This window comes from Vanessa atalanta, chromosome 12 (assembly GCF_905147765.1).
Source record: "Vanessa atalanta chromosome 12, ilVanAtal1.2, whole genome shotgun sequence".
Classification (NCBI taxonomy): Eukaryota; Metazoa; Arthropoda; class Insecta; order Lepidoptera; family Nymphalidae; genus Vanessa; species Vanessa atalanta.
In genome coordinates this window covers 11888237-11907987 of record NC_061882.1, presented here as the reverse complement: position 1 = coordinate 11907987, position 19751 = coordinate 11888237, and the positions used below count along the sequence as shown (strand labels likewise).

Sequence of the window (19751 nt, the reverse complement as noted above, 5' to 3'; positions counted from 1 at the left end):
ATGACGTTGCCGAGATGTTAACCCGATAACAGCCGAACAGCAAAGAGAGCGCGCCGGGTGCTGGCGCTGCTTTTTATACGTTCTCACCACTCTTCTTCTACATTACAATAACTTAGGTTGAAGGCGTAATGACGAGTTAAGAAATGATTTACCGCTTTTAAAGTGCCTATGGGCGAAGGTACTTATAAGGTGGCCGATTATTTCATCCGTCATTTATAAATAAATTTAATATGAGTACAGTTATGGACAAAATAGCGAGGAAATTGATATGAATAGGTATTCCAAATTACTATGAGTTCTTACAAAGAAAGTTTTACTATCAGTGGGCTAAGATGGAAATTGTGTAATTTCGTTAGTTTGTTTAATACATTTTGTTAATTGATTCAAATTCAACGCTTGCAATATAGTTCTAATATTTAATTTCTTTTATTATTAACAAGGTGCTTAAACTATTGAAAATAAAAGCAACGATAACATTTTGAAATATTTTTTATTACCTTAATGATTCTCACACCAAACACGCCGAATGGGAAATAGCGACATGACTGATACAATGAATGGTTTTTAATTTTTAATATTAATTTACATAATACAGTAATCGTTACAAATACCTAAAGTCCACGAAAAGATTACATCATTATTCAAATTATTAAGTATCTATAAACTAAACTGTAAATCATAATCAATTTGAAAAATAATGCAAAAAATATAATTTTTCACCAAAACATTAATCAGTCTCTTGCCATCAAGCGTGTCCATAATCCCAGAATAAATCGCGATCTAAGATATTATGCAAATTAAATATATAATTTAGTACTAATATAATTAAATCGTGATTTATTTTGGTTATATTATAAACAGTACAACATCGCATGTCAGTTGTTAGCACCACATTTTTACGCAATATATTCACACCGTATCCATTTAGTACGACTCCCGTATAGCCTTTTCTCAATTTTAAATTCAGTAGCACTAATATATCGGGATTAAAACGATTTAAGCCGATCGAATCAATTAGATTACACATAAATCTAAGATTTAATGAGATTCAAAACAAACGTCCAATTTTCAACTGCATTTTTTTAAATTTCATCTTTTTTAATTTCAACATTTAGTAGAGTTAACATAAGCTTTCGTGATATCAAGAATACTACATTTAATAATTTTAATAATGATTTATTTCTCAGAGCTATTGATGTTCACTAAGCTGATACAATTCTTATTTTAATAACATTTTAATATTCCTAATATAATATGCATTAATTAGAGTTCTAGCTATTCCATACAATAGTAAATTTTTGGGTTAGGCTTTAGTTCCAGCAAATGTGGTCGCTGGCTAAGATTAGAAAGCCAAGAAAGACACCCCTAACACTCAAAAAGCAAATGGTCCAGGATTGATGCATCGTCAACGAGACTTGGATAGAAATAAAAAAAAATCTTATCAAACTGAAGATACAAAACTGTCTAATACAACAGCAGATAAAGTAATTCTTAATTATACTGTAAGAGCGAAAGCTTAGATTTAAATAAAGCATGCACCATTAAAAACGAGTTAAGAAGTCTTTGAAAATGCATCAATTATGAATCACATATATTTAGACTTTAAACAAGATTCATCTCCCTGTTTCGTCCCATTCACAACTGTTAAGCATTCCACATAACAGATAACATAATTGTTGTGCTCACACCAACTAACACTCAACTCAAACACATTAATATCAATAATAATAAACATTATACAACTATAAAGTAATTTCACATTCGGTCTCACAATATCGTTAAATATAAAATAAATATATTGTATTCCATAATTTATGTATTTGTTTTAATGCATTTTTTTTTAATTTATTTATGTTATTACATTGTGCTGGTGCCATCAATTATACAGAATCATTTTCACTATTTTTAGTTATAGTTATTAAGTTTGGCAAAGTAAGCGATGACAGGCTTAGTCGGCTTATCTCTATGAATGACTTAAAATTAATTGACTCAAAATCTTCACTTGAATAGGCAAATGAAACGAGGAATTTTTTTAATCCAAGGAAAGTTTTCTTACAGCTTATCCACTAGACTAGATGGTAAAATTTGATGATTTTTTTATAAATATCACATTCTCTCACACAACTCGAATAAAACGGTAATTTTTAAACAAATATCCATCTAAAGGGAAAGTCTATACACGTAGAATAGTGACATTAAGTCGAAATCAAAAGATAAAAAAAAAAACTATAAATCAATTGTCATAGGAACATATAATACTAATAGGCATTCACAAGTTTTTGGGTTGGAATCGACTAGAAATTTAAACTATTCAACAAACATGTACCAAAAATGATTATTGCCAAACAATAGTAAAATCAGAGATTCTGTAATAATTCTGTCGTCTGTACATGAAATGAGTTCAATTTAAACAACACTCACTTAAAATATATCATAGTCATCGCAACAAGCAGATATCAACTTAAAACAAAGGTAAATATATTGTTTTATTTGTATTAATAATTCTAATAAAACATTTATATTAATATGGAGTAAGCTCTCTATCATCTTAGGCTGATCGATTATCTAGAAAGACAAATAGCTGTATCTCATTGGGACAATATATAATGAACAACGGTACAAGTAGGACAATATTAAATGCAGGCAACATTTAATAAATCCCACCGATGCACCTTTTATAATTTCAAATGTCTATGTACATTTTCTTAAAGGTCCCAATACACGACACTCGATTTGAATTGTAAAAAGTATTGAGGATAGTACTTTTTCCAATCCTTCCAGTAGTCGTCTATGCTCAGTATGACAACTATCTTTGTCTTCTAGATCAATATTGAACATAATGACGTCAATTCTAATAATATTACGTAATTAGTGCAAGCAGCACTAGCTCGTCGTGTGACGTTTCAGAAGCGTCTTTTTAAGACAATTAGTAAAATATACTCTTCAAATATATATTTCAATCACCTTACAAAACCATTCGTGTAATTCAGATGAATTTTATACTCGTCCTTTTTTATCGTTTATTAATTAGAACTGGACTTATTTCAAATATCACGTCCGTTATAAAGCGAATAGCTAAAAGAATATGCAATACGTATACAATATTTAATAATACGTCCTATTAAGAAGTCAATGCTTTAGCAAAATAATTTTATTTTAAAAAATTTAGATATTTCGCACAAGCGGTGTTTTTGGCTAAACAAAATGGACTGGTTTCGCTAAAAATCGTGTATAAAAGCACTACTGATTGTATAAGACCAAATTTAAAAATATCGTCAGAAAAATATTTTAAATGGCATGTCCTATTTTTGTCAATGACGCTACTAGAAAACAGTTTTAGAAAAAAATGGACGTTTCTGTTTTAGGTCGAAAATTTGGTTATTGACATTCGTGTTGGATGCGGTTAAGGACTTTATAATTTCAGGATCGTCACTTGGCCGTTTGAACACTATACACTTCATTAAACTTCTATGGGTTGGTTTTAAACTGCATAATAATATCACATAGTCTTTACTGCATCTATTTGCAAACGATCTCATACGGAGTAGTGTCCTTTAAGTAGGTGCTTTTGAATGCTCCGTTCTTTATCACAGCCTTAATTTCCTACAACAAAAAATGTCTCTTTGGTTCCCCATTCAAAAGTACCTAATTTTAAAAAGTGGATCACTTCTTCGATGAGAAGGCTACAAATAGACCCGACACCTAGAATTCAAGACGATACGCCGCACATGAGGTCTCGTGGTCTTGCAAGTTAATCGTACAGCGGGAAGCGGACGGCGACAAGTCGATCTTGTATTTTTCGAGTGCTTCCTCGTTTTCGGTAACCCAGTAACCAAGAACGTCAGTGTCGTATGTGGGAATAATTGTGACTTCTGTAAAATAAACCATTATCGATTGTTATTATTATTTATTTATACTTATATCATATTTTATTTGATTTTTACACATATATTAAACATAATAAATTCAATAAACCTTACCTAAATCTTTATTTTCCCATGTTTTCTTAGCGTCTAGGAGAGCGTTATAAATTTCTTTAGACGGTTCCGTTCCAGAAAATACATAATATCGGGCTCGAACTCTTTTGAAGAATTCAATAGCAGAATAGTACGAATTACCATGATGAGGAACGTACGTTAAATCCATGTAAATAGGTGTTGGAGCTTTTTTCTTACTTGGAGATTCGGATGCTCTTTTTGCTTCTTTACTTTTTTCTTGATTAATTTTGTTTTTATTTGCCACCGTTGAACTCATTTGTTTTTTTGGCGTGTTTTTGCCATCTGTCTGATTAGGCGGTAAGATAGGACTTGGTAGGCCAAGCGGCTTACCCCAAGACTCTATAGGATCTTTAGACTCAGTATGTACAATTTTTTCTACTTTAGTTTCATCTTTGCTACTACTTGATGAAGAGCTCATATGTGTAACTTTTTTCGAATCAGTTTTTATATCTTTAAGAGTTAAAGAAGTCGTTTCTTGTTGACATTCTTGATGGCTAGTGCTAGAGAAATCATGCTGATCAAGTTTATATTTCCCTGTCACGCTAGATATGACTTCTGAACCGCTAACTTTTTTATGCTCTTCGATCGCTTTCTCAAATTGTTCATCTGCTTCTTTTAAAAACGACGCGTCTGAGCTAGTTTCTTTTGTTGAAAATAATACCTCAGATAATTTAGTTTCTGACTTATCTATAAAATGTATTTCAGTCTTTTCATCGGAATGTGTTGAATATGTACAAGAATCATCATCAGGCAATTGTCCGTAAATTGACGTAGACATTGGATCAAAGCCTGTTCTTGTCATTAAATCATGTTCTTTGTGCTGTGACAATTTTGTGTCTAGCTCAAAACTTAAATTTGACCTTGGCGAATGAGCTATTTGAGATTTTGTACTACTTGGACTTGCTTGGCCATCATCGTCACTGTAATACATTCCACTACTCTCAGTTCCCCAAATGTGTGTAGCGGCTCGTGATTCTCTTGAACTAATATCGGATGGTGGTGATGATATACCAGGATGATCTAAATCGTCACTTGCGGCGGATGAGCTTCGCATATCACTAGTTTTAGACGATAATTTAGAAAATGATTTTTCGCTTTCACCTGTGTCGATGATTTCTTCATATTCTTCTTTTATCTCCGATATTGTTGTTTTGGTTGATTTTGTGGTTTTTGTAATACCGTCACTTCCTTTACTAACTGTAGTAGTCTCAACAGTAACCTTGATTTTCTCTGGAGTTATAACTTCTTTAGTAGTAACTACAGTAATAGTTTGAGTGATTTCATTATCACCTTCTTTTATTATTTTAGTAAAAGTATCTGTTTCAGTGGTTATTTCTCCTACAGGTGATCGCTTCTTTGGCTTAGTTTCAAGTTGTGGTTCAATTTTTGATTGTAAAGGCAATTCGTTAATAGTTGGTTTTTCATCTGTGTGAAGCATCGCGCCACTACTTCGAGATAACGATTGTTTTTCGATTTCTTCTAATTCTTCTGGAGACCAATCCTCAAGAGCTGTTCCCATGGGGAGGTATGTTACTTGAGTACTTATATCATTAGTTATCTGTGTTGTACCATCTTCATTTGAATTTTCTGTGACAGTTTCAGTAACTGTTTTAACCGCTATCTGGTTCTTTTCTGTATTAATCATTTCTTCCTTAGTCACATATGTTGTTATGGTTTGATTATTTTTTTTTGCTTCATCTGTAAAAATAACTTTTGTTTTTTTATCGACTGATGATTTTACTTTGCCAGTTGGCTTAAGACCCCGTAATGCAGCTTGTAAATCACTGTCATAAGTTTTCTGCGATTCGGATATTGTTATTTTTATATCTTTAGTTGTTTCAATTAAACCATTAGGATATTCATCATCTGTAATTGTTTCTATTGTAGTTCTAACTCTTTCAATATCTTTATCAGAGCTAGCTAAAATTTCACGTTTTGTTTTCGTTGTTATAGTGCGATTTATTTCAATGTCATCCTTTTTGACTATTTCATTTTTCACAACAGAATCTTCAGACGTGTCTTCAACTATTTCGCTCTCACCAATATATGATTCTGGTGGTTCTTTTCCGTCATTAACCAGAGGAACAGTTAACAGAAAATCAGCAATAGATACTTTCTCACTCTTCTTGGTAATCACAGTTCCATCGGGATATTCATCTTCAATGGTTGTTTTTACAGTTGTCTTAACTTTTTTTGATTTTGTTTCAACGTTTTCAAATTCTTCCCGTATTGTAGTAACGATAGTTTTTCTATTTATTATTTTGTCGCCTTCAATTATTTGTTCAGTTTGTGAACTAGTTTGTATATTTGGTTCTCCCAGTTGCGTATAGCCTATAAAGTTTTCATCAAAAGAGTCACTTTCATAATCAGATACAGTAATTTTGACATCCTTAGTTACTTCAGTTGTTCCATTCGGTAATTTAGTTTCTGTTATAGTTTCAATAGTTGTTTTAATTATTTTCTTTGCATTATCTTTTGTGGATAATATTTCTTTTGTAGTCGTAATATTAATTAATTGGTTAACTTTAATACCATCTCTGGTAATAGTCTTTTGTTGGTTATCAATATTAACTGTTTTATCTAATAATTCGGAAAATTGCTTTAATTCTTCAGATTGTAATGAATCGTCACCATCAACATCTGTTATTGATTGTCTTTTGTCTACGCTTATGCGTGAGGATCCATCTGGGTACTTATCAGTAGTAGTAACAGTTGTGACAGTCTTGATTTTTTTTACTGTTTTATTAGTATCTGCATAATTTGTTTTAACGATTTTTGTTAAAATAATTCTTTGGATAACTAGATCATCATGTTTAATATATTTTTCTTCGCTGTATTCATTTTCTAGTGGATCACCTATCACAGTAAGATTTTGTAACACTTCCTCCACTGTATTACTGTCTTCATATACAGGACTAGATAAAACTTGTTCAGTTGTCAATTTTGTAGGTGTACTCTGGCTATCACTTACACGAGGTGAAAGAACATCATCTACGACTGAAATTTTTTCACTAGTTTTTGTAATAACAGATCCATCAGGATATTCATCTTCAATTATTGTTTTAGTGGTTAGCTTAATTCGTTTAACATTCTTCGATTTATTGAGATACTCTTGACTAAGATTAGCAATTCTTGTTTTTCTTTTGATTTGAACACCATTTTCATTAATGACTTCCACATTTTCGGTTATTTCTTCATTTGGCTTACCACCAGATTCAAACCCTTCAGGTATTTCATCTACAGGTTCGGTAGTATGATCTGATATTTTTACCTTAGATTCCTTGGTGATTTCAACTTCTCCGTTTGGTAATGTAGATTCAGTTACTGTTTCTATAGTAGTTTTAACCTTTTTCTTTAATTTATCACTTGTGGTCAAAATTTCTTTTATCGTAGTTGTCGTAATGATCTGATGAATCGTCTTTCCTTCAAGAACAACATCCTTTTCCTGCTTATCAACATCTACTATTTTGTCTTCTATTACCGTGTAATCATTAAGCTCTGTTGCTTCAATCACATTTTTATCTTCCACGTCAATTAAAGTCGTACTACAATCAACTTTTGTTTGAGAAGATCCATCTGGGTAGTCATCAGTGATCGTTACAGTAGTTTCCATCTTTATTTTTTTTAAATTTCCGTAATTATCAGCATATTTTGTTTTAACAATCTTTGTTAAAGTTGTACGCTTAATAATAACGTTTTTCATTACCAATTCCTCTGTTTCAGTTGATAAACTTTCTTCAGGTTCACCTATAGTAATATATTCATTTAATAACCTATCAATGTTACTGCTCGAACTAGAAACTAATTCCTCTGTTTTAACTTCTACAGACTTTCGAACATCTTTAGAACCATCAGGATATTCTTTTGTCGTGGTTATTTCAATAGTTGTCTTTAGATTTTTTTCTGTATCACTGATTTTTATAGTTTCCTTCTTTGTGGTAGTTGTAATAGTTTCAACAATGTCTACATTATTTTCTTTAATTACTCGCTTACTAACGTCAGTATCAATTACTGTATCTTCAACATTTTCCTCTGCATCATCAGATTCTTCAGATAAATCAAGTTTGAGCATGGTATCTCCTTTTTTGGTAATTTTACTTTTACTGGAAGACATTTTAGTTATTTTATCAGTACTATCTTTTATATGGCTACTAGTACTACTTTCAGTCTTTTGATCACTTGTTTCGAGGTAGAATTTGTCTATTTTTTTATCTTTTGCATATAAATCCATGAGTGAGGTAGACTTAAGGCTGGAAGAACATTCTGATAATAACGTCTGCGTATCTTTGGTAGTGGTTGTAGAGCCATCTGAGCTTTTACTGAGTGTGGTAGTTTCGATCGTTGTTTTAATATTTTGAGGAGTGCCGTCTTCTTTTGAAATTATTTCCTTTGTTGTCACTGTCGTTATTGTTTGAGTAACAACATTTTCACCCTCTTTTATAATTTTTGTGACCGTATCAGTTTCTGTTTTGATCTTGCCAATTGTTTGCATTAAATTCAAAATATCCGAATCTCCATCGTCTTCAATGTCATTTTTAATAGTTTTCGGTACTTTTTCAGTAGATGTAGATATTTTCTGCGTAAGAACATCATCACCAACATGTACAACCTTAGTTATGGTTTCTTCGTTACCATCAGATTTATCATATGATACTTCACTTTGAACGCCATCACTAATCTTAATGTCTTGAAAACTACTTGGTATTTTTGGTAATGGGCTAACAGGGACAGTTGGTGGAGTAGATACTCTATCAAATTCAGGATAGACCGTAAGAGATTCTACGCCTTCCGATTTAATACCCTGATGTATAGTTTCATCGCTGAATGCTTTGTGTATAGATTCCAGTAGATGCTTTGCATTTTCTGTAAGTGTATGAGTAGGACGATCGGCTGTAGATAAAGTTGTGTCTGTATCAAATTGGATACTATGTACCCCAGAATCAGAAGCATCGGATAGAAGTATTTCATCTTTAAGAGTTACATCAGCAGTATGCATATCCGCAACCTCATCAGCTGTTGTTGCACTGACTTTTTGCGTTTTAGTTTCTTTTGAAGTTGATGATATCTTTTTATCAAACAGGCCTTTTTTTTCTGTACTTGCTATTGATTTTTCAGTTTTTTCAGTGCTTTCATATGAATATTTTTCTTCTAAGCTAATTTCTTTAGAAACATCTTCAGAACTGCTGTGTACCAATGCTTGTAACATATTTTCTTTGTCTATCTCATCACAGAAATTTTTGGAATGAGTTTCGGTACTTTCTTTTAATTCAGCTTCATGTCTTAACCTTTCTTCATGAAGCATTTGTTCCGTTTCTTTAACAAATTTATTTATTGACTGAGATTTCAGAGATTTATTAATTTCGTCATGACTGTCTTTGAGTTCAGATATTAACTTAAGATTATTTTCATCTAATGCAGATGTTTCTTTTTTAATAAAAAGAGGTTTTTCGCTAGCACCTGTTTGACTACTTGTCGCTACTACGCTAGAAGATTCACCATTAATTTTAATAATTTCTTGTTCATCTACATCCTTTTCTTCGTACTTCTTCAATTCTTTTGTTAATATATTGTCTTCTGTTTTTTTATACTTACTTAGTTTTTCATTTAAGTATTTATCATCGACAATTTCATCCACAGACGAGATCTTATCACTAGTTTTAATAGTAATGTTACCATCAGGTAGTTCGTCCTCAATAGTTGTTTTAACAGTAGTTTTGGTACGTTTAATTTTTTTGTATAAATTATAGAAAGATTGAATTATTTTCGAAACTATGATTTTCCTTTTAATTGTTATGCCATTTTCTAAAATAGTATCAACCTGTGAAGAAGTTTCTTCTACTGGCTCTTCTGAAAATTCAAATTCTTCTGAGTCACACGTGGTCTCTTTCTGCGTCATGTCAAGCGAAGGGTCACTCTCATTTAAAATTTCATCAACTTGCGTAATTTCTTTGCTAGTTTTAGTTGTAATTGTTCCATCGGGAAATTCATCTGCAATTGTTATAATTGTGATAGTTCTAATTCTCTTTATATTAGCATGAAGATTACTGAAAGTTTGGACTATAGTAGTTTTAGTAGTTTTTCTACTTATTTTAACATTATTTTCTGTTAAATATTCCACATTAACAGTTGTAAACTTAAGAGGTTTTTCTGTTAAATTAAATCCTTCAGGAATGTTGTCTTCCGAATCATATTCGAGATCTTTAACATCTGTCGTTTCGACTGTGACGCCTTGACTATCTTCTTTAAACTGTTTCATTGCTTTCTCGCCTGCATCTTCAACAGGAAACTGATCCTCATATAACATCATAGTTTTGAGTTTATTATCAGTTTTTAATTCAGGATCAGTTTTAATGATTGGTTCACTAATTTCAAAAAGATTACCGTCATTATCGGATGCATAATCAGAGAAATAGACTTTAATATCCTTTGTTTTTTCTGTAAGACCATCAGGCAAAAATGATTCCGTAACAGTTATGACTGTAGTCCTTAATTTTCTTTTTGATCTGGTTTCATTCGATACAATTTGTTTGGTTGTAGTTATGGTAAGAATTTGTAAAATACTTTTGCCATTAACAACAATAGTTTTCTCCTGTTTGTCTTCAGTAACTGAAGTTTCATCAATTATTGGAAATTCCTTAGAACATAAATCGTCCTTGTCTTCCTTCATAGAAATAGGCTTATCTTGAACGAGTTCTTCTCTATCTTTGCCAGTATCGAGAGTATGATCATAGGGTTTGTCTTTAACAAGTTTTGATTTGTCTTCTTTATCAAGGCATGGTGCCTTCTCATGCGCTTTTTCTAATATATTGTCATCTTTGACAGGGCCAGGCACCTTCTCTTCTGGCTTTTCAAGAACAGGTTTTTCGTCGTCTACTTTAACTGTGCTTGGAGCTTTCTCATCTGGCTTTTCGAATGATGGTTTTACTTCAATCTCTTTAATGGGGCTAGGCATTTTTTCGTCTAGCTTAACTAAAAGTTGTTCTACCTTGTCATCTTTGACGTGGCTAGGAATCTTCTCCACAGGCTTTTCAAGAACGGGTTTAATCGTGTCTTCTCTGACGGGACTACGAGCCTTCAGGTCTGGCTTTTTAAGCAGAGGTTTCTCTTTGTCTTCTTTAGCTGGGCATGGCGTCTTCTCATATGGCTCTTCAAGAACAGGTTTTTCTTTGTCTACCTTAACCGGACTGAAAGCTTTCTCATTTGTCTTTTCGATTGATGGTTTTATTTCGGCCTCTTTAACAGGGCTAGGCGTCTTGTCGTCTAGCATTTTTGAAATGGGTGCAAACTTATCATCTTGGGCAGCGCTAGGAATAATCTTCTCTATGTTATCAATATCGATTTTTTCTTTATCTTCCGAAATTGGACTCGGAGTTTTATCGTCTGGCATTTCTAAAAGAGGTTTCACCTTGTCATCTTTGACGGGGTAAGGTATCTTCACTTCTGGCTTTTCAAGATCAGATTTTTCTTTGTATTCTTTAACCGGGCTTGGCGCCTTCTCAGCCAGTTTTTTAAGCACAGGTTTTTCTTTGTCTCCTTTAACCGGGCTTTGTGCCTTCTCTTCTGGCTTTTCAAAAACGGGTTTTTCTTGGTCTACTTTGACTGGACTAGGTGTTTTTTCATCTAGGTTTTGGAATGATCGTTTTACTTCGATCTCTTTAATGGGGCTAGACATCTTCTCGCCTGGCTTTTCTAAAAGTGGTTTGGCCATGTCATCCTTGTCAGGGCTAGGCACCTTATCTTCTACCTTTTCCAATGATGGTTTTACCTCTTCTTCTTCAAACGGACTAGGAGCTTTCTCGTCTGGCTTTACTAATGATAGTTGTACCTCATCCACTTTATCGGGGCTAGGAACCTTCTTGTCTAGTTTTTCTAAAAGCGGTTTCACCTTGTCATCTTCGACGGGGCTAGGCACCTTCTCGTCCGGCTTTTCTAAAAGTGGTTTGGCCTTGTCGACTTTGTCAGGACTAGGAACATTGTCTTCTACCTTTTCCAATGATGGTTTTACCTCTTCTTCTTCAACCGGACTATGAGCTTTCTCGTCTTGCTTTTCCAATGATGGTTTTACATCATCCACTTTATCGGGGCTAGCAGCCTTCTCGTCTGGTTTTTCAAACAGTGGTTTCACCTTGTCATCTTTGACGGGGCTAGGCACCTTCTCATCTGGCTTTTCTAAAAGTGGTTTAATCTTGTCATCTTTGCTCGGGCTTGGCAACTTTTCGTCGGCTTTTTCTAAAAGTGGTTTGGCCTTGTCGTCTTTGTCAGGGCTACTCACTTTATCTTCTGCCTTTTCAAATGATGGTTTTACCTTTTCTTCTTCAACCGGACTAGGAGCTTTCTCGTCTGGCTTTACTAATAATGGTTTTACCTCATCGACTTTATCTGGGCCAGGAGCCTTCTCGTCTAGTTTTTCAAACAGTGGTTTCACATTGTCATCTTTGTCAGGGCTAGGCACCTTGTCTTCTGCCTTTTCCAATGACGGTTTAACCCCTTCTTCTTCGATCGGACTAGGAGCTTTTTCGTCTGGCTTTACTAATGATGGTTTTACCACATCCACTTTATCTGGGCTAGGAGCCTTCTCGTCTGGTTTTTCTAAAAGTGGTTTCACCTTGTCATCTTGGACGGGGCTAGGCACCTTCTTGTCTAGCTCTTCTAAAAGTGGTATGGCCTTGTCGCCTTTGTCAGGACTAGAAACTTTGTCTTCTACCTTTTCCAATGATGGTTTAACCAATTCTTCTTCAACTGGACTAGGAGCTTTTTCTTCTGGCTTTACTAATGATGGTTTTACCTCATCCACTTTATCTGGGCTAGGAGCCTTTTCGTCTGGTTTTTCTAAAAGTGGTTTCATCTTCTCATCTTTGACGGGGCTAGGCACCTTCTTGTCTAGCTCTTCTAATAGTGGTTTGGCCTTGACGCCTTTGTCAGGACTAGAAATTTTGTCTTCTACCTTTTCCAATGATGGTTTTACCTCTTCTTCTTCAACCAGACTAGGTGCTTTCTTGTCTGGTTTTACCAATGATGGTTTTACTTCTTCTTCTTCAACCAGACTAGAAGCTTTCTTGTCTGGTTTTACCAATGATGGTTTTACCTCTTCTTCTTCAACCGGACTAGGAGCTTTCTCGTCTGGTTTTACCAATGATGGTTTTACCTCATCCACTTTATCCGGGCTAGGAGCCTTCTCGACTGGCTTTTCAAAATGTGCTTTCCCCTTGTCATCTTTGACAGGGCTAGGCACCTTGACTTCTGCCTTTTCCAATGATGGTCTTACCTCTTCTTCTTCAACCGGACTAGGAGCTTTCTCGTCTTGCTTTTCCAATGATGATTTTACCTCATCCACTTTATCTGGGCTAGAAGCCTTCTCGTCTGGTTTTTCAAACAGTGGTTTCACCTTGTCATCTTTGACGGGGCTAGGTACCTTCTCATCTGACTTTTCTAAAAGTGGTTTAATCTTGTCATCTTTGCTGGAGCTTGGCACCTTCTCGTCAACCTTTTCTAAAATTGGTTTGGCCTTGTCGTCTTTGTCAGGGCTAGTCATCTTATCTTCTGCCTTTTCAAATGATGGTTTTACCACATCTACATTATCCAGGCTAGGAGACTTCTCGTCTGACTTTTCAACAAGTGCTTTCACCTTGTCATCTTTGACAGGGCTAGGCACCTTGTCTTCTGCCTTTTCCAATGATGGTCTTACCTGTTCTTCTTCAACCGGACTAGGAGCTTTCTCGTCTTGCTTTTCCAATGATGGTTTTACATCATCCACTTTATCGGGGCTAGGAGCCTTCTCGTCTGGTTTTTCTAAAATAGGTTTCACCTTGTCATCTTTGACGGGGCTAGGCACTTTCTCGTCTGGCTTTTCTAAAAGTGGTTTACTCTTGTCATATTGGCCAGGGCTAGGCAACTTGTCTTCTGCCTTTTCCATTGATGGTTGTACCTCTTCATTTTTATCGGGGCTTGGAGCCTCCTCCCCTAGTTTTTCTAATAGTGGTTTCATCTTTTCATCTTTGGCAGGGCTAGGCGCCTTGTCGTCTGCCTTTTCCGATGTTGGTTTTAGCTCTTCTTCTTCAACCGGACTAGGAGCTTTCTCGTCTGGCTTTACGAATGATGGTTTTACCTCATCCACTTTACCTGGGCTAGGAGCTTTCTCGTCTGGTTTTTCTAAAAGTGGCTTCACCTTGTCATCTTCGACAGGGCTCAGCACCTTCTCGTCGGCCTTTTGTAAATGTGGTTTGGCCTTATCGTCTTTGTCAGGGCTAGGCTCCTCGTCTTTTGCCTTTTCCAATGATGGTTTTACCTCTTCTTCTTCAACCGGAGTAGGAGCTTTATGGCCTGGCCTTACGAATGATGGTTTTACATCATCCACTTTATCGGGGCTAGGAGCCTTCTCGTCTTGCTTTCCGAAAAGTGGTTTCACCTTGCCATCTTCGACAGGGCTAGGCACCTTCTCGTCAGCCTTTTCTAAAATATGTTTTGTCTTGTCATCTTTAGCAGGGCTAGGTATTTTCTCTGGCTTTTCCAATAATGATTTTACATCATCCACTTTATCGGGGCTAGGAGCCTTCTCGTCTGGTTTTTCAGATAGTGGTTTCACCTTGTCACCTTGGACGAGGCTAGGAGCCTTCTCGTCCGGTTTTTCGAAAAATGGTTTCACCTTGTCATCTTCGACAGGACTAGGCACCTTTTCGTCGGCCTTTTCTAAAAGTAGCTTGGCCTTGTCGCCTTTGTCAGGGCTAGGCAGCTTGTCTTCTTCCTTTTCCAAAGACGGTTTTACCTCTACTTTTTCCACCTGACTAGGAGCTTTCTCGTCTAGTTTTTCTAAAAGTGGTTCCACCATGTCATCTTTGACAGGGCTAGAAACCTTCTCGACGGCCTTTTCTAAAAGTGGTTTGAACTTGTCGTCTTTGTCAGGGCTAGGCACCTTGTCTTCTGCCTTTTCCAATGATGGTTTTACCTCTTTTTCTTCAACCGGACTAGGAGCTTTCTCGTCTGGCTTTTCTAAAAGTGGTTTCACCATGTCATCTTTGACAGAGCTAGGCACCTTCTCATCGGCCTTTTCTAAAATATGTTTTTCCTTGTCATCTTTAGCAGGGCTAGGTATCTTCTCTTGCTTTTCCAATAATGATTTAATATCATCCACTTTATCAGGGCTAGGAGCCTTCACGTCTGGTTTCTCTAAAAGTTGTTTCCCTTTGTCATCTTCGACAGGGCTCGGCACCTTCTCGTCGGCCTTTTCTAAAAGTGGTTTGGTCTTGTCGTCCTTGACAGGGCTAGGCACATTGTCGTCTGCCTTTTCCAATGATGGTTTTACCTCTTCTTCTTCAACCGGACTAGGAACTTTCTCGTCTGGCTTTACGAATGGTGGTTTTACCTCATCCACTTTATATGGGCTAGGAGCTTTCTCGTCTGGTTTTTCTAAAAGTGGCTTCACCTTGTCATCTTCGACAGGGCTAGGCACCTTCTCGTCGGCCTTTTCTAAAATATGTTTTGCCTTGTCATCTTTAGAAGGGCTAGGCATCTTCTCCTCTGGCTTTTCCAATAATGATTTTACATCATCCACTTTATCGGGGCTAGGAGCCTTTTCGTCTGGTTTTTCTAAAAGTTGTTTCACCATGTCATCTTTGACAGGGCTAGGCACCTTCTCGTCGGCCTTTTCTAAAATATGTTTTGCCTTGTCATCTTTAGCAGGGCTAGGTATCTTCTCTGGCTTTTCCAATAATGATTTAATATCATCCACTTTATCAGGGCTAGGAGCCTTCACGTCTGGTTTTTCTAAAAGTTGTTTCCCTTTGTCATCTTCGACAGGGCTAGGCACCTTCTCGTCGGCCTTTTCTAAAAGTGGTTTGGTCTTGTCGTCCTTGACAGGGCTAGGCACATTGTCGTCTGCCTTTTCCAATGATGGTTTTACCTCTTCTTCTTCAACCGGACTAGGAACTTTCTCGTCTGGCTTTACGAATGGTGGTTTTACCTCATCCACTTTATATGGGCTAGGAGCTTTCTCGTCTGGTTTTTCTAAAAGTGGCTTCACCTTGTCATCTTCGACAGGGCTAGGCACCTTCTCGTCGGCCTTTTCTAAAATATGTTTTGCCTTGTCATCTTTAGAAGGGCTAGGCATCTTCTCCTCTGGCTTTTCCAATAATGATTTTACATCATCCACTTTATCGGGGCTAGGAGCCTTTTCGTCTGGTTTTTCTAAAAGTTGTTTCACCATGTCATCTTTGACAGGGCTAGGCACCTTCTCGTCGGCCTTTTCTAAAATATGTTTTGCCTTGTCATCTTTAGCAGGGCTAGGTATCTTCTCTGGCTTTTCCAATAATGATTTAATATCATCCACTTTATCAGGGCTAGGAGCCTTCACGTCTGGTTTTTCTAAAAGTTGTTTCCCTTTGTCATCTTCGACAGGGCTAGGCACCTTCTCGTCGGCCTTTTCTAAAAGTGGTTTGGTCTTGTCGTCCTTGACAGGGCTAGGCACATTGTCGTCTGCCTTTTCCAATGATGGTTTTACCTCTTCTTCTTCAACCGGACTAGGAACTTTCTCGTCTGGCTTTACGAATGGTGGTTTTACCTCATCCACTTTATATGGGCTAGGAGCTTTCTCGTCTGGTTTTTCTAAAAGTGGCTTCACCTTGTCATCTTCGACAGGGCTAGGCACCTTCTCGTCGGCCTTTTCTAAAATATGTTTTGCCTTGTCATCTTTAGAAGGGCTAGGCATCTTCTCCTCTGGCTTTTCCAATAATGATTTTACATCATCCACTTTTTCGGGGCTAGGAGCCTTTTCGTCTGGTTTTTCTAAAAGTTGTTTCACCATGTCATCTTTGACAGGGCTAGGCACCTTCTCGTCGGCCTTTTCTAAAATATGTTTTGCCTTGTCATCTTTAGCAGGGCTAGGTATATTCTCTGGCTTTTCCAATAATGATTTTACATCATCAACTTTATCAGAGCTAGGAGCCTTCACGTCTAGTTTTTCTAAAAGTGGTTTCCCTTTGTCATCTTCGACAGGGCTCGGCACCTTCTTGTCGGCCTTTTCTAAAAGTGTTATGGCCTTGTCCTCCTTGACAGGGCTAGGCACCTTGTCGTCTGCCTTTTCCAATGACGGTTTTACCTCTTCTTCTTCAACCGGACTAGGAACTTTCTCGTCTAGCTTTACGAATGATGGTTTTACCTCATCCACTTTATCTGGGCTAGGAGCTTTCTCGTCTGGTTTTTCTAAAAGTGGCTTAACCTTGTCATCTTCGACAGGGCTAGGCACCTTCTCGTCGGCCTTTTCTAAAATATGTTTTGCCTTGTCATCTTTAGCAGGGCTAGGTATTTTCTCTGGCTTTTCCAATAATGATTTTACATCATCCACTTTATCGGGGCTAGGAGCCTTCTCGTCTGCTTTTTCAGATAGTGGTTTCACCTTGTCACCTTGGACGAGGCTAGGAGCCTTCTCGTCCGGTTTTTCGAAAAGTGGTTTCACCTTGTCATCTTCGACAGGACTAGGCACCTTCTCGTCGGCCTTTTCTAAAATATGTTTTGCTTTGTCATCTTTAACAGGGCTAGGCATCTTCTCCTCTGGCTTTTCCAATAATGTTTTTACATCATCCACTGTATCGGGGCTAGGAGCCTTCTCGTCGGCCTTTTGTAAGAGTGGTTTCACCTTGTCATCTTCGACAGGGCTCAGCACCTTCTCGTCGGCCTTTTGTAAAAGTGGTTTGGGCTTGTCGTCTTTGACAGGGCTAGGCACCTTGTCGTCATCCTTTTCCAATGATGGTTTTACCTCTTCTTCTTCAACCGGACTAGGAGCTTTCTCGTCTGGCTTTACCAATGATTGTTTTACATCATCCACTTTATCGGGGCTAGGAGCCTTCTCGTCCGGTTTTTCGAAAAGTGGTTTCACCTTGTCATCATCGACAGGACTAGGCACCTTCTCGTCGGCCTCTTCTAAAATATGTTTTGCTTTGTCATCTTTAACAGGGCTAGGCATCTTCTCCTCTGGCTTTTCCAATAATGTTTTTACATCATCCACTGTATCGGGGCTAGGAGCCTTCTCGTCGGCCTTTTGTAAGAGTGGTTTCACCTTGTCATCTTCGACAGGGCTCAGCACCTTCTCGTCGGCCTTTTGTAAAAGTGGTTTGGCCTTGTCGTCTTTGATAGGGCTAGGCACCTTGTCGTCAACCTTTTCCAATGATGGTTTTACCTCTTCTTCTTCAACCGGAATAGGAGCTTTCTCGTCTGGCCTTACGAATGATGGTTTAACATCATCCACTTTATCAGGGCTGGGAGTCTTCTCGTCCGGTTTTTCTAAAAGTGGTCTCACCTTGTCATCTTCGACAGGGCTCGGCACCTTCTCGTGGGCCTTTTCTACAAGTGGTTTGGCCTTGTCGTCTTTGTCAGGGCTAGGCACCTTGTCGTCGGCCTTTTCTAAAATATGTTTTGCCTTGTCATCTTTACAAGGGCTAGGCATCTTCTCCTCTGGCTTTTCCAATAATGATTTTACATCATCCACTTTATCGGGGCTAGGAGCCTTCTCGTCTGGTTTTTCTAAAAGTGGCTTCATTTTGTAATCTTCGACAGGGCTCGGCACCTTCTCGTCGGTCTTTTGTAAAAGAGGCTTGGCCTTGTCGTCTTTGTCAGGGCTAGGCACCTTGTCTTCTGCCATATCCAATGATGGTTTTACCTCTTCTTCTTCAACCGGAGTAGGAGTCTTCTCGTCTGGCTTTACGAATGATGGTTTTACCTCATCTACTTTATCTGGGCTAGGAGCCTTCTCGTCTGGTTTTTCGAAAAGTGGTTTCACCTTGTCATCTTCGACAGGGCTCGGCACCTTCTCGTGAGGCTTTTCTAAAAGAGGCTTGGCCTTGTCGTCTTTGTCAGGGCTAGGCACCTTGTCTTCTGCCATATCCAATGATGGTTTTACCTCTTCTTCTTCAACCGGACTAGGAGTTTTCTCGTCTGGCTTTACGAATGATGGTTTTACCTCATCCACTTTATCTGGGCTAGGAGCTTTCTCGTCTGGTTTTTCGAAAAGTGGTTTTACCTTGTCATCTTTGACAGGACTAGGCACCTCCTCGTCGGCCTTTTCTAAAATATGTTTTGCCTTATCATCTATAGCAGGGCTAGGCATCTTCTCCTCTGGCTTTTCCAATAAAGATTTTACATCATCCACTTTATCGGGGCTAGGAGCCTTCTCGTCTGGTTTTTCGAAAAGTGGTTTCACCTTGTCATCTTCGACAGGGCTCGGCACCTTCTCGTGGGCCTTTTCTAAAAGATGTTTGGCCTTGTCGTCTTTGACAGGGCTAGGCACTTTGTCGTCTGCCTTTTCCAATGATGGTTTTACCTCTTTTTCTTCAACCGGACTTGAAGCTTTCTCGTCTGGCCTAAAGAATGATGATTTTACATCATCTACTTTATCGGGGCTAGGAACCTTCTCGTCTGGTTTTTCTAAAAGTGGTTTCACCTTGTCATCTTCGACAGGGCTCGGCACCTTCTCGTGGGGCTTTTCTAAAAGATGTTTGGCCTTGTCGTCTTTGACAGGGCTAGGCACCTTGTCGTCTGCCTTTTCCAATGATGGTTTTACCTCTTTTTCTTCAACCGGACTTGGAGTTTTCTCGTCTGGCTTTACGAATGATGGTTTTACCTCATCCACTTTATCTGGGCTAGGAGCTTTCTCGTCTGGTTTTTCGAAAAGTGGTTTCACCTTGTCATCTTCGACAGGACTAGGCACCTTCACGTCAGCCTTTTCTACAATATGTTTTGCCTTGTCATCTTTAGCAGGGCTAGGCA

General features: G+C 37.5%; 1 protein-coding gene across 1 annotated transcript in view; it reads right to left on the bottom strand.

Moving 5' to 3' along the window:
- Nucleotides 1–471: 471 nt before the first annotated feature.
- LOC125067933 (microtubule-associated protein futsch-like) overlaps nucleotides 472–19751 on the bottom strand; it is a 132708-nt gene continuing 113428 nt past the window's right edge. Inside the window, exons 20-30 of the mRNA XM_047676831.1 lie at nucleotides 19513–19692; nucleotides 19285–19452; nucleotides 19153–19224; nucleotides 18073–19032; nucleotides 17653–17904; nucleotides 14740–17484; nucleotides 13651–14679; nucleotides 13483–13530; nucleotides 13264–13422; nucleotides 3981–12603; nucleotides 472–3872 (exon numbers count right to left, since the gene is read on the bottom strand). Coding sequence (XP_047532787.1) covers nucleotides 3703–3872; nucleotides 3981–12603; nucleotides 13264–13422; nucleotides 13483–13530; nucleotides 13651–14679; nucleotides 14740–17484; nucleotides 17653–17904; nucleotides 18073–19032; nucleotides 19153–19224; nucleotides 19285–19452; nucleotides 19513–19692 — 14406 coding nt within the window. The 3' untranslated portion in view covers nucleotides 472–3702. The remainder of the gene's footprint in view (nucleotides 3873–3980; nucleotides 12604–13263; nucleotides 13423–13482; nucleotides 13531–13650; nucleotides 14680–14739; nucleotides 17485–17652; nucleotides 17905–18072; nucleotides 19033–19152; nucleotides 19225–19284; nucleotides 19453–19512; nucleotides 19693–19751) is intronic.